Consider the following 15,293-nt stretch of genomic DNA (forward strand, 5'->3'; position numbering starts at 1 on the left):
GAAGCAATTACATTGTCTCCATCATTTTGGTTGGAAATTGGTTGTTCTTGCAATTCTGCAGGTACTTCTTCCCAATTAGCATTATAATGCCTACCAATATTATATAAGGCACAACAAACATTAATAATAGAGACACATTTCTGGGGCGTATAGTGTAGACCTCGTTCAGCAGAAAGACATCTGAACACAGACTTTAAAACCCCATTTGTGCGCTCTATTATATTCCGAGCTTTACAATGAATTGTATTGTATTTACTCTGGCGAATGTGGTTCAGCTGATCGGTAAGGTGTTAATAAATACGGTTCCAATGGAAATCCTGCGTCACCTACAAATATGTAAAATTATATAAATAGGAAGGATAATTAAATGTATATTACTATGTACCTAGTAGCCACGTATTTGGCCCAAAATCATTAGAGATCATTCCCTTTAATGAGCTATTATTCCAAATAAAGGCATCATGTGTCGAGCCAGGATGCCTGGCGTCCACAAATCTGATCCGCATTTTATAATCACATACCTTCAAAACAGGTTACTGATGTTAAAAAAACGTTACACATTAATTATTACTCACCAGCAAAACATTTAAGCTAAAATAACCTTTCCTGTTTAAGTACAAATGACGAACATCCTCCTTTGGACCCATAATGTGCACATGTGTTCCATCTATACAGCCAACTACACCAGGGAATTTCGTTTTTGAATAAAAATGGTTTTTATTATGTCTTTTTTCCTCCTCCGTCCAACTTCGAAATGATCCAATTTTGGCACAATTTGTCCTCTATCAAGTGGACAACTTCCTTCAATACGCTCGACAATGTAGATTGACCCATGCAATTGTTGAAATCATTGCCATGGGACTTTTGGAAACTTCCGTCTGCAAAGAATCTCAACGCTGCGCACACTTTTAAAAGTGGGGGTATTGCTGTTGATCTGTAACTTACTTTGAAGTCATCCTTTAACGTTTCCACAATGTAAACTACGGCATCCTTTGGCAATCGAAAATACGCCTTAAACCTGAAATCATTTACTGATTATACAGATCTTTCCACATGAACATCAACTTACAGTGCAGATGGCAATTCCAATGGATTCGACTTGTCCCTCAAATTTCTTCTAATAGATGCAATGTCCTGCACATTTTCTTCATCATCAAAAAATAATTCCACCGAACTTAGCATTTTTTGCAAATAAAACTTGACGATCCGAAGATTCAATGGCCAGGTTATATTCCAATCTTCGGTTGTTTTCCAAATTTGCTCGAAAACTCAGCCAAAATATTAAAATATTGTCCAGAATACACAAAAGAGTTATCCAAAGCGCAAATTATTTTAAATAGTTTTTTTTTGCGAATAGAGGTCACAAGTTTGAAAAATCACTGATCGATAACATGTTTATCGACCACCCAGTTGAGTTGACATTAATGGTACAACATTTCATCTCAGTCACGCAGACAACTGACAACTCAACTCAAGTTAAGTGGCAATGCAAGATAGACCCATAAATAAAATAAGGGTCAATCGAAATTAAAATTATCTCAAATCAGTGTTATTTAAATTTTTTGAAAATCATATATGAAATAAATAATAAAATGAAACTTTTTATATTTTATTTAAATGTAACACACAATTTTTATTCCAACTATTTCGTATTGCAACAATAAATATTGTTACTTCTGACCAAAACTATTGTGAATTGCAACAATAAATATTGTTACTTCTGACCAAAACTATTGTAAGTTCTAACAATATTTATTGCCCATTTTGACCAAAACTATTGTGAATTGCAACAATACATATTGTTACTTCTGACCAAAACTGTTGTAAGTTTTAACAATATTTATTGTCTATTTTGACCAAAACTATTGTGAATTGCAACAATAAATATTGTTACTTCGGACCAAAACAATTGTAAGTTCTAACAATATTTATTGCCATTTGGACCAAAACTATTGTGACTTGCAACAACAAATATTGTTACCTCTAACCAAAGCTATCGTAATTACATGTTTGGTCCAAAACGTTATAGTGTCAAAGAGACAATACATATTTATATTTAGAACACATAATATAGTCCAGTGTGACAATAACGATTGTTGGATTGACAATATTACATAAGGAATCCAACAATATGTTAACAATATATATTTTGCTCTTGGAATATTGTTGGATCAAACATATTTTTTTCTCTGCGTGTACACAATCTCTATAAATTTGGTTTCATATTTTTCTACGCATTGACTAGATTCTGTAGATATTTTTAATTTATTTTTGAAGATAATGTATGGATGGAAGGAAAGACACTCAGGGCTAAAATAGGTTTACCACAATGGTGTAAGATTAATGCATTCTGTCAAGAATGCATAATCTTAGTCAAGGTACAGTATAATCGGGTCCACCCTACTTTGAATCTTTCCTTACTGTAAAACTAAAGATAAAGCGGTTATGGAAAATTAAACATATGTGAATAATATATGTTTAGGTTCACTGTTTGCAAAACATACATTATTCTTAGACTTTTTTTGAATACATTATTAAAACTTTGAAATTAGTTGATATTAAACCTACAACTGCAAATCATTTAATACACCTGGTGAAGATACCCTTAAGTTTTAAGCACAGTCGAAGAGGATAATACTTTACGTACCAATCCATTTCTACATTACTCTTAAGTTTATTAAAAAAAGAATTCAATTTAAAAATAAAATTGTGTCATATTCGAAATTTACTTTGAGAAACAGTAAATCACAATGAAAATTCGTTCTATTGAAGATGTCCCATTGCTGAGTACCAATTTACGTATAATGAAGTTTTGGTCGTTTCTTTTGGAACACAATTGGCGCCGTTATTTTGCCTTGATTCCGTACATTTGTTTAATTACAACACAACTTTTGGACATATATTTCAGTACGGAACCCATTGATGTCATTGTTCGTAATGCCTACGTTGCTCTTATGTTTTTCGATGGCACTGTGAGAGCTGTTCTGCTGTGTGTTAAGCGTTTTGAATATGAAGAATTTATGGAGAAAATACAAGTGTTGCACGATGATTTGATGGCAAGAATAATGACAAAATATAAAATATGAGTGTTTTATATTTCTATTTACCTTTTATGCAGGATTCTGAGGATGCCATTTTAAGGAAAATGCTACGAGAATGTACAGTTGCCTCAAGATTTATATCGAAAGTCAATTTTATAATGGGCTGTGCATCAAGTGTGGCTTTTAATATGTACCCCTTGTTTACAACAAAAAAAGGTTAATATATGTTTTTTTAACAGATCTGTGAATATTCATTTTTACCACAGATTTTTGAATTTTCGGATTTTTTTATTTTTCATCGTTTTAGTTTTACCTTTTGGCATGTACAGTATCGGCCAAAACTAAAGCACCCCCTCAGTAAATTTTTTTGAAATGATAATTTTTTTATGAAAACTAAATTATAAATTTATTTTTTATTTTTCTTTTTATTTATTTATATCTTTATAATTGAAAAATACAAAAATAAGGAGATCAGAATGTAATAAACAAAAGTTGAAATTCAAAAAACATTTTAGGTCGCAAATATAAGCGGACAAAACTAAAGCACCCCCCATTTGAGGTACAGCAAAAACTATTGAAATCAATATTTCGTTGCTTATCCTCTATTCTGGATGACACAATCACATCTTTTAGGCATAAAGGATACTAAATTATTAATTATTGCAGTCGAAATAATCGGTTTTCGGAGAATTTAGCTTAAATCCTCAAAATACTGAAAATCGGAAGTTACCGTTATATGGGGGCTACACCCAAACGTGAACCCAGGTCCACGATTTTTGGTGGATATGTTTTGTGACCACTAAGAACCCTAAATACTAAATTACAGCTAATTTAGTAGGAAAATGTGGCTTAAATATCCGAAATACCGAAGATCGGAAGGTACCGCTATAAGGGGGCTATACCAAAACATTAGCCGATATTGTTCATATTCATCCAAAAATGATGCTACAGCATCCACTAGTCAAATACAATACGCTAACGTTTAAAAATTAGCAAAAGAACGAATTGCAGAAGAACGATAGACGCCGGCTTATTCAGTCGATGACCAGCAAAAAAAAACCCTTTCATATCGACTAAAAATGAAGGAGCCAGACTGGCATTCGCCAAGACCCATTTGAACTGTTTTCCGATGAATCTATGTTTAATTTAAAGTATTCAGATGGTAAAAGGCTTGGACCAAATGGGCAACCGTTAAATCCTAAATATTGCAAAGACGCTGTAAAACATGGAGGCGGAAGGTTTTTTGCTGGTCGTCGACTGAATATGCCGGTGTCTACCTTTCTTTTGCAATTCGTTCTTTTGCTAATTTTTAAACCTAAGGGATTTAGTATTTGACCAGAGAATGCTGTAGCATCATTTTTGGATGAATATGAACAATATCGGCTAATGTTTTGGTATAGCCCCCTTATAGCGGTACCTTCCGATCTTCGGTATTTCGGATATTTAAGCCACATTTTCCTACTAAATTAGCTGTAATTTGGTACTTAGGGTTCTTAGTGGTCACAAAACATATCCACCAAAAATCGTGGACCTGGGTTCACGTTTGGGTGTAGCCCCCATATAACGGAAACTTCCGATTTTCAGTATTTTGAGGATTTCAGCTAAATTTTCCGAAAACCGATTATTTCGCCTGCAATAATTAATAATTTAGTATCCTTTATGCCTACAAGATGTGATTGTGTCATCCAGAATAGAGGATAAGCAACGAAATATTGATTTCAATAGTTTTTGCTGTACCTCAAATGGGGGGTGCTTTAGTTTTGTCCGCTTATATTTGCGACCTAAAATGTTTTTTGAATTGTAACTTTTGTTTATTAAATTCTGATCTCCTTATTTTTGTATTTTTCAGTTATAAAGATATAAATAAATAAAAAGAAAAATAAAAAATAAATTTATAATTTAGTTTTCATAAAAAAATTATCATTTCAAAAAAATTTACTGAGGGGGTGCTTTAGTTTTGGCCGATACTGTATGTTCCCGGAATAGATAAATACGAATCACCCTATTATCAGATTTGTTTTCTGTTCCAAATAATCATTACCCCAGCCGGATGTTGCATGCTCTTACCGTATACCAACTTAATTGTGTCCTTTATATTTTTCTGTATATTGATGTGTAATGTTCTACAACACAAATTGAAAAACTTGAAAGATGTTAGCAACGAGAAGGCCAGAGAGGTTATTGTGTGGTGTATTAAATATCAAATACAATTTATCAAGTAAGTTCCGAATGTATGCTACAATAACTTATTAAATTATTCAATAATGTTCTGCCAGTTTTGTGGATACAATCAACGATTTGACATCATATATGTTCCTCTTTGAGTTCGTGGCTTTTGGAGTTATGTTATGTGCTATGCTCTTTTTATTGGTTATAGTAAGCTAGGAAAATTTATGTTTTTAAAACTTGTCTCATAAAACACTTTTAGGTGGAAACTGTTGGCCAAATGTTCGTAATTTGTTCATACATATTTGTGATTTTCGCCCAGAGCAGCATCTTGTATTACTTTGCCAATGAATTGTATGATCAAAGTTTGAAGGTTGCCATAGCCGCCTATGAAAGTAATTGGTTCGATTTTGATGTTTCAACGCAGAAGACTATAAAGTTATTTATATTGCGAGCCCAGACACCCTGTGCGGTATGAAGAGTGTATACTGGAGTTTTTAACAACATTACAATTATGTTTCTTTCAGATTTTAGTGGGTAAATGGTATCCGATGAATTTGGAAATGTTTCAGTCACTACTGAATGCCACGTACTCATATTTTACATTACTTAAGAGGATATATGGTTAAATTTTATTGAGCAGCAATTATAAATAATAATAAATAATTAATATTGGCTATTAAACAACACTTTAGACTGCACCTAGTTTCGGACGTGCACTGCATACAATAAGGAAGTGTTTTATTTCAAGAAATCAATAGGCAATAGGTCACCCTTCCTTAAGTGTTCTCTACAATCCCTCCGAGAAATTATGTTCGCTTACGGCGCACAGTGTCACGACCGTGGCCAAAAATGGTAAAAACTAAATACTTCGTTGAAGAAATTTATTGATGGGGAGTGATAGAAAACATATTAATTAAGAAGAATCTGAATTTTGGTACTAATACGTGAAGTAGTTTTTGCTATATAAGGATTTAAATCCGACAATTTTAGTTAATACGTATTTTTGTGTGTTTTTTTTCTAAAATCAATAAATTATATTATGTGTTAATATTTAAAATTTAAAAGTAACGGTCGCTGCAAAAATTGTTCCTAAGTACTCCTGGGATGTAATAAACTTGTCTATACTTTTGTTTGCATGTAAATATTAATCATATGGTGTTTACATTTACCCAAACATTTATTACTAAGTTTATTAATTTTCTGAAGCAAATTTTAAATTGAGTGGAGTGGGAAAAAAATTGTATAAAAGTGTATATCGATATTTTTTGCTGTATGAGTAGTAAAAAGTGAGTACTTCAAATATATAAAGGTCCCAGCTGCAGAGGTTTGCAGACGAATGTGTCATTTCTCTTTTTCAGCGACCACCTCACTGAGAGGATACGCCCTTTCTTAACAAATCGTTTTGCGGTGTTGGCTATAGCGCGAAAACGAATGAACCGATCATCATATATTTTTGTGGGCTTATTAGGTACCTAATAATCTTGTTTTCAAACGAGAGAATTTTAAAAAAATCAATTTAAAAAAAATTGTGAGCAGCGAATATCGAAATTCGAATTTTTACAAAAAATTTACCGTTTTTTGACCACTAATCGGTCAAACAATTTTTTTAAAGGAAATTTCTCATATATAAAGACAAGAGTTTGATATATTCAATATGCTCACAAACAATATGAAGACTAAACACCAAATTTCAGTCATATCGGGTGGATATTGAGGCCAAAACACTCAAAATACCGAAAATGAGGAGGCACGGTTCTATGGGGGCTATAGGAAGACGAGGACCTATACCGACATATTTGTGGTGGAAGGTTATAAGTCCCCCAACGGAGACTTAATACCAATTTTCAGCCATTTCGGTGTGATAATCAGGCTAAAACCTCCAAAATACCGAAAATCTGGAGGTACCGTCCTATGGGGGCTATATGAAGGCGTGGACCTATGCAGACAAATTTCAAGGTGAAGGTATAATGCCCACTACCAAGACTAAATACCAAATTTCAGCAATTTTGGTGTAATAATGAGGCTAAAATCTTCAAAATACCGATAATCGGGAGGTACCGTTGTATGGGGGCTATATCAAAACGTGGACCTAAGCCCTCAATTCTCTGTTGGAATGTTTGATACCTCTGCCGAAGACTAACCACAAAATTTGAATACTTTCGGTTGGTCATTGTGTCTAAAACATTCAAAATACCGAAAATCGGGAGGTACGGTTCTATGGGGGCTATATCAAAACGTGGACCGACCAACCCAATTTTTTGTCCTGAAGATTGCAAGTCAATAATAGGTACGTGTACCAAAATTGATTCACCTACGACAACTCCTTCTATTTTTGGCCACAGTTAATATGAACTCGCGACATTGTGCGGCGCACAGTGTTGCCGCTTCCATACAAATGTGGACAAAAATATAAGGCGTTGACCTAGGTTGATGATTTTTTGCACAAGTGTTTATTAGGGCACAGGAATGAAAAATATAAACTTTGGTCCATATCGGTTCAGATTTGGATATAGCCTCCATATATTTCTTTCACCGATTTTGCTATAAATCGGCCAATTTGTGAAAAATAACCTTCAAATTTAACATGGAATGTTTTCTTAGGCCTGTGCCCTCATAAGTACTTGTGCAAACATTCATCAACCCAGGTGAACGGTATTCATCAAAAATTGATCGAATTATAGCAAAATCGGAGAAAGATATATATAGGGGCTATATCCAAATCTAAACCGATTATTGCTAAAATCGGTGAAACTACTCAGGATCATAAGAAAATATCACATATTCAATTTGAAGGCTATTCGATTAAAATTGACCGAGTTATAACAAAATCGGGGAAAGATATATATAGGGGCTATATCTAAATCTGAACCGATTGTTGTAAAAATCTGTGTAGCTACTTAGCTTAAGAAAATAACACATATTAAATTTGAAGCATATTCGATCAAAATTGAACGAGTTGTAGGGATGGGCAGAATGTTTTTACACATTTTGAATTGGAAGAGATGTCCAATTATCGAAAAACAGGAGCCAAGGTGGCAATAGGTGGCAATCAAAAGATCTGATCTACTAAATATTTAGAATTTTGATTTTTTTTAATCAAATTTAAATTTTGATTTCTTGATAACGGAACATTGTCCATGTGCAGTTAATGTCAACTTTTTGTACTAAAACGTTACATTTATAGCCCACTCATCAAATCCCCATCCAAAACTTTTAGTATTATCAACAAATTTTTCAGAAAATGTTATTTTAAATGTCGTCTAATTTTCATATGATTATCGCCTTAGATTACCTGGGAAATATTTTTCATATTTAAGGAGCTATAACTTCATTATGGATGCACATATCGACAAAATTCTTTCAGATTCCTTGTGTCGGATGTGTTTACTGTAAGAATAAAACATAAACATATATAAAATTTAACATCACATTTTTTGATTTTTGTCCACGCGGCAACACTGTGTGGCGGGCCGTAGGTTGATATTTCCAATCATTGCCCTACAAATCTTCTCAGAGGCTATGTTCGCTCAGTGAGGATCGTAAAGAGTACCCTCTTGGTAATGGAATTTCTCTGCAATTTCTCCCTGGAACATAGATGGGCAAAATGAAATTGAGAGTATGAGTGAGAGAGAGAATGAAAATGCACTGAAAGAAATTAAGTGCAAGCATTTTGTGGTCGCTGTTTTAATGATCTTTAAACATGTACATAATATTGTATGCTTTGTGCATTTAAAAATTAAATAAGAACATAATATTATTGTTTCAAACACATGTTTATATTGTATAGGAAAAAATTAAAAAAAAAAATATTTAAACAATTATATTTTTTTTTTTCATCATAATATCATTTTTTCCATAACATTATGCGTATTTAATTTATGATAATATGCGCAAAATGTTTTCTTAAAACATGTAACACTTTTTATAAAATAACAATAATTTATTATGTTGTTATTTAAATTTTTAACAACATAATTAATTTCCAGAAAAATAATTGTAGATTTCGTTGTGTGTACACAAGAAAATCTCGCGCACACCCCATACGTGTGTTCATTCTTGGGCTTCTCATCAGCAACTGATTCGAAGAGCGTAAGAATGCGAGAGGGTTGGCAATCAACGCTAGCGTATATGAAAGCCCACCATTGCCCTGGAACTATGTTCGCTCAGTTCGGATCCTAGTGAGAACTTTCCAATAAGCAGTTATTGTCTCAGCCTTGTTTCACTTTCGGTTTCTAGAGTCTAGAAAATTGAAAATAATGCTAACAAGCAAGCAAGCAAGAACGGCGTTAAGTTCGCCCAGGTCGAACTTGTTGTACCCTCCACCAAGAGTTGTATTGAAGTGAAATAATTTTACCGGCATTCGGAACACTACGATTCATAGTATTACCAAGGCGAATTCAGGCCGATAGAAGAAAGCGATAAAATATTCTTCACGAAGCTTAAATAAACATGTTATAATAAACATGCCTATTATAAATTACTGCGACGGGCGTTGTGCCCAAAATCGCAATACGACACTTGCTAATACCTTGCAACACTTTGCAAATACTTACCATACAGAAATTCAGCAAAAATACCTGTTAGTAGGTCACACTCAAATGGAGTGTGATTCTGTACCTGCTTCCATAGAGCAAAATAAGAAAGGAAGAGAACTATATGTGCCCGCGGATTTCAATACGGTAATAAAACAATGCAGATTGTTGAAACCGTACAATGTACTTTATTTAAATCATAATTTTTTTCGAAATTTCTCTTCACTCGGTTACTTAAAATCACATTTAATGGCGGAGTCCAATACAAACTATGTTTTGATGAAGAGTGGGAAGTATTTCCTCATCGCAAATTGCGACGACAAGTGCAACACAATGATAACATTTTACTACCTTGTCTCTACGATCAGCAACTACCAATTTCAAAAAGAAAATATGACGATTTGCAAGATTTGAAACGAATAATTCTAACCGATTATCATTCATTTTATGATAATTTGCCGCACCAATGATATTATTAACGGGCTTGTTCGGAAAAGTGTTTGATGTATTAAATAAAACTAATTTATTCCTTTTTTCTTTTATCCTTTTTGAAAATAAAACATTCATTCCATATTTAATATGATTTTCACTAGATAATTTTGGTATAACGGCGGAATTTGTTTGAATTTCTGCGAATGCAACACACGAGTAACTTTTTCACAAGTATCCAGAAATACAGTTGAACCTCTTTTATACGGGCCTCTACTATCTAGTTACATTGGTTAACCGGCATGCTGGGTTTTTGAGTTTGAACCTCTATTGACCGTTCTTTACCTCTATTATCCGTGCCTCAGTAATGCTATCTCTATTAACCGTGCTTACCTCTATTATCCGTGCATAAAATGAGTTTATATAATTCTAGGAATCCCCTTTTTATTTTGAGTTTAAGTTAGCGCTATGCAAAGTTCAGTTTTTGTTCTCAGTGAGTGTACATTTTACGCTCATTGAGAGAGAAAAGGGGTGAGTACCAATTTAAACAAACTTGTTTGTTTGATGTCATGGCTTTGACGAAAAAGAAAATATCAGCTGATCGAACTTGAAATGCTAAAATAAGTTATTGTAAATTAAATTCTCATACAAAACACAACAAATGCTGACTTTTTACATGTATATTATTAGGTTTATTTGTTTTCTGTTTTCGAGATACATCTACCTGTTTCTGTACAGTTTGACATTTCTATACCTCACAGCGAATTCAAATGACAAATACGAATTTTGACAGCTCAAATCGAAATCATCTGATTTTGCTGGAGGACCTATAATTGGGCCATGGTTTGATGTGAAATGCTGGGATTCCCCTTTTTCTTTTGACTATCAAATTACATTAAGTCTGTGATTGAAAGTTGATGCGTAAAGGTGTTTGTTCCAAAATGGCTCGGTCAACAAAAAAGACAAAAAGAGCATGCATGCAATGTTCTTTCAATTCAGGAAAAATTAGAACTGATTAAAGACCACAGTAAAAATATTTCGACTGGCGTGTTATCAGAAAAATATGATGTTGGAAAACAAATTGTCCGTGATTTAATAAAAAGGAAGAAAACATCTGTGGATGCCTTGAAAAAAGACATACGCTAAGAAAATCTGAAAATCCAAACGTTGATTTCGCAACATACGAATAGTTTCGGCAAGAAAGATTCACGGAAACTCCGATTTCAGGGGAGTTGACACAAATTTAAAGATTTTATGGCCTGGCATAAAATTCGATTATGAATTTCAGGCAAAATGATTACTGAAAAGGAAAAATATTTTCATGAAAAACTAAACATAAATTCGGAACGCCATTTCAAAACGAAAAGTTCAAAAAACGACATGGAATTCGCAGGCTGAAAGCAATAGGCGTAAAAGAATGTGTTTGTAGAAGACTTACGCGAATATATTGAGTTTGAAAATCTGTCAGCGGAACAACAAACATCCTGTGCCATTGTATCTGATGCCGACATAATACAAATGGCTAACCAACGCACAATGGTCCCAAATCCAAATTTTCTTGCCAAAACTATTTCAACGTCCATTTTGTATTGAAATTAATTATTATTTATATTAATGTGTACAAAAAGCAATTCTTACGTTTTATCGACCAAAATGACAAAAAACTGTGAAAAATTGTTGAACAGGGTGGTCCCGTTGCGTGGGGTCTAAACCAAAACATATGTTAATAATTTTTGGTACGAAGGATTCATACCTTCCAAGAGGTCAAAATATCAAATTTCAGCCGAATCGGTCATAAAGTGTCGCAAAAATCCACAAAATATCTAAAATCAGACGGTACTTTTATGTGGGGGCTACGGCAAAAAATTGACCTATTTTCAAAAAAATTACACATACTTGTTTTCTACACTCTGAAACCCTTAAATATGAATTTTAAGGAAAATCGGTTGATAGATGTGGGTATTACCATTCTATTTCAATTGGATACTACGTACAGTCACAACAGATATTTACAAAAAATTCTCCCATCTTAAAATAGAAAAATCCACTTTATTTTAACTGTGGCAAATTTGAGCACGATTTGACTTCTGAATTTATTAGTACAAACCCCCTGCTATCTTTCAAATTCGATTTGGAGGTGGACATATTTGGACATTTTTTTAAAAGTTTATGCATATTTAAAAAATAATTTTTAATACATATAAAAACATTTAATTTTATTACGCTAATTTTACAAATTTTATCGTTCTTTTTGTAAATATTATGAAAGTACTCATTAACAGCTTCCCGACTCATAATAACTTTGGTCTCACTTCTGTATATTTATGCAGCGTCGCAATACAACAAAAATTTTATATTGTACAGCACAAAGTCTGTTTTATTTTTACATAAAAAAGTGTCCACTTTGGTATTCCGCCAATCAACGAATACTAACGTTATTTACAAAAACTAATTATTTTCAGATGACTTGAGGTGTTTTTATTATTCTGTGCAAAAAAAAAAATTAAAATTTCGAAACTTCAAAAATAGGGTTTTGGCCAAAAATTTCCTGATTGAAACCTATGTGCAACGTAACGAAATTGAAGGGGATTTCAAGGAATCAGAAGAAGACAATCCAATAGAACCAGAAACGCCCTCATTAGCTCAAGCAATAGAAGGATGCAGTGTTCTATTGCAATTTCTTGAAAACAAAAATATTCCAGAAATTTCCGAGCCAGATGTAATGCAGGTCCATCGAATACATACTAATCTACTCAAAAAAAGAATACACGCACAAAAACTAACAACATTACATAATTACTTTAAGACTTAAGACATATTTGAAAATGTATTTTTATGTTAATCTATATGAAATCCTTAAAACCCTGTAAAATTTGGATAAAAATCAATGAAAACATCAAAATTAATGATATATAAAAAAACCTCTATTAACAGTGTTTTTCGATTATCCGTGCCCACATCGGTCCCGAGCGAGCCGGATAAAAGAGGTTTAACTGTAAATTAATTTTTACTGCCTCAAGCTCGTATCTCAATAAATGCATTTTATTCTTAAACTAACAAAAATTGGTATGTTTTTACTATTGATATGCATAGATGTACTCAATTCCCTAATAATTGCCTTTTACACTTTTACCCAAACACCGATGTATCAAAAGATAACACGTTTTTGTCCCTCATGAAAAGTTGTATTTTTTAAGATACGAGGTTGAGTAAGTGAGGCATCGACATTTCTCCAAAAAAAAAAAAAAACAGCGAAGGCACATGCGAAAGGGAATTTTTAAATAAATTCCAACAACATACTCAAAGGTAACTGTGTTGATGTTACTTCAACTTACAGAAATCGATGATTTCTTAGTTGAATCGTGGTGTCAGCTTGCAAATATTTTGTTCTGGTGTTTTTTTTTTTTTTTTTTTGGGAAAGCCGAAAAGTGAACTTCATTCTCATTAACATGAGAATACTCGATGCTTAAAGAGTTCAGGTTTTCACTAGAAAAATAATCATTATTAATAATTATTAATAATTCCCTTCGCCGGGATGAAATCATGATATTGGTAGCGATCAGTAAATTTTGCAGGCTGTCAGTGCGTTTTGTAAACATTACTCTCTGTAAAGAAAGTAATGAACTTCATCATCAGCCAATGGGGGAATACTCCAGACTTAAGCAATCATATGATTGAATCTTCAACAAAAACAAAAAAAAACGTGGTAAAGCTACCCCACGCCGCAATACACATATGTATAAAAAATTCAATTGGACAATTATTGTACTAGGGCTCCACGTAATTTGCAATAATAATGGGAATTTCTCTATCATGATAGAGACAAATTGTAGCATTGGGGAAAACGTTATATTCTACACAAAACCTATTATATATTAGGCAGTATGCCCGTTAGTTACCCAGGAGACACATTATTACAATTTGCATCAGTGCACTATAGGTAATGTGGACAGGTTTTTAGGCAAAAAGTCGATTTTTGTACTTTTTATAACGCGAGTTTTCTAATTTGATTCGAAGAAAGAACATGTCAAATTCTATGGATGTGCAATTTGTTTTCAAAAATATTCAAAACTCGCGATATAATTCGAAGTTAAAATCAAAATTTCGAAGACAAAATAAAAAATGTTTAAAAAAGATTAAAGCTCAGAGCAGAATTTAAACGCAATTTGTAAGAGTTTGCTAATAACCAAATACAAAGATATGATATTCAGTGGAATGCTGGCGGTCTGTACTTTCTGTTTTAAGAAATAATTTTTTTCAAAATGTTTGTTACAGCAGAAGAAATCGTCATACAGTATACAACCTAAGAATTTTTTTTTTACAAAATTATAGTTTTATATTATAGACTTTTACAAAATTGTCTAAATTTGACCGAAATTCTGCCACCGGGGATATCTTCAACAAAGGGTTCTGAATCAACTACATAATTACCAAGGTGCGATTTTTTGCGTTTTTTGAGTTATATCGCTTTTTTGAAGGTGCCGTCCTTGCAGAAAAAAATATTTTTTTTAATTTTTTGTTTGGTGAAGGAAATATTAAACACATAAAAAGCATTCGATTTGAACTAAGAAGACATTTTCTTTAAAGAAATATTCTCCATGTGTTCTAAAAAATGTACAGACGTGTTGTGGTCAACATTTTTGTTAATTATAGCCGTAATATGTTCTAACTAGGGATCATGATTGCGTGATTTATTTGGTCCTTAAAAAAATAATATTTATAAACATCTTTTCACGAATCAATATTTTAAACATATCAATGTTTATAAAAATCTTTTGGCGGATCAGTACTTTAGTTCATTGTAACCGTTTTTCTTTTGTTTTAACCGCGTACATTGGGATGGAACGAATAAAATAGGTAAAATGATAATAAGGGGTAGGAAAAAGAAAAGTTGTTTGTTATATCTGGCGTTCGCTATAAACGTGTTCGTCTGAAAAATTCTTATTAAAGCCTACTTTTAAATATCATATGTTAAAATATTTGAAACAGTGCTTAAATTCGTCGCTATCCGCTTGTGCTTTAAAGCGGGCCTGAAAATCCTAACAAATTGTTAAATTTTCTACTCGCGGGGTAGCAATTTTTGTTTGTTATAATCGTGGTCGTTTTAAGAAGATGAATGTGT

General features: G+C 32.8%; 1 protein-coding gene across 4 annotated transcripts; it reads left to right on the forward strand.

Moving 5' to 3' along the window:
- Nucleotides 1–2,550: 2,550 nt before the first annotated feature.
- LOC141392805 (odorant receptor 30a-like) lies at nucleotides 2,551–6,278 on the forward strand. 4 transcript variants are annotated; one of them, XM_073965773.1, is made up of 7 exons: nucleotides 2,566–3,056; nucleotides 3,119–3,257; nucleotides 3,349–3,363; nucleotides 5,010–5,259; nucleotides 5,318–5,417; nucleotides 5,470–5,679; nucleotides 5,735–5,926. In XM_073965773.1, exons 1-7 carry the CDS (start codon nucleotides 2,751–2,753, stop codon nucleotides 5,834–5,836), a joined length of 1,122 nt encoding a protein of 373 aa, XP_073821874.1. In that variant the 5' UTR covers nucleotides 2,566–2,750; the 3' UTR covers nucleotides 5,837–5,926. The 4 variants fall into 4 exon arrangements, with proteins under 4 accessions (XP_073821877.1, XP_073821874.1, XP_073821875.1 ...); XM_073965774.1 differs by having other exon boundaries at nucleotides 5,742–5,889; XM_073965776.1 differs by lacking the exon at nucleotides 3,349–3,363 and having other exon boundaries at nucleotides 2,551–3,056; nucleotides 5,088–5,259; nucleotides 5,735–6,278.
- Nucleotides 6,279–15,293: the final 9,015 nt, after the last annotated feature.

The sequence above is a fragment of the Musca autumnalis genome, unplaced genomic scaffold (genome assembly GCF_047663935.1).
Source record: "Musca autumnalis isolate F117 unplaced genomic scaffold, ASM4766393v1 scaffold_2, whole genome shotgun sequence".
Lineage (NCBI taxonomy): Eukaryota > Metazoa > Arthropoda > Insecta > Diptera > Muscidae > Musca > Musca autumnalis.

Bases quoted from the DNA above. Each gene is read 5' to 3' on its own strand.
- LOC141392805 (XM_073965773.1), top strand. From the start codon at position 2,751: ATGAAAATTCGTTCTATTGAAGATGTCCCATTGCTGAGTACCAATTTA. The intron at 5,418-5,469 runs GTAAGCTAGGAA...AAACACTTTTAG, and splicing joins TGCTCTTTTTATTGGTTATA to GTGGAAACTGTTGGCCAAAT. The intron at 5,680-5,734 runs GTATGAAGAGTG...TGTTTCTTTCAG, and splicing joins GAGCCCAGACACCCTGTGCG to ATTTTAGTGGGTAAATGGTA.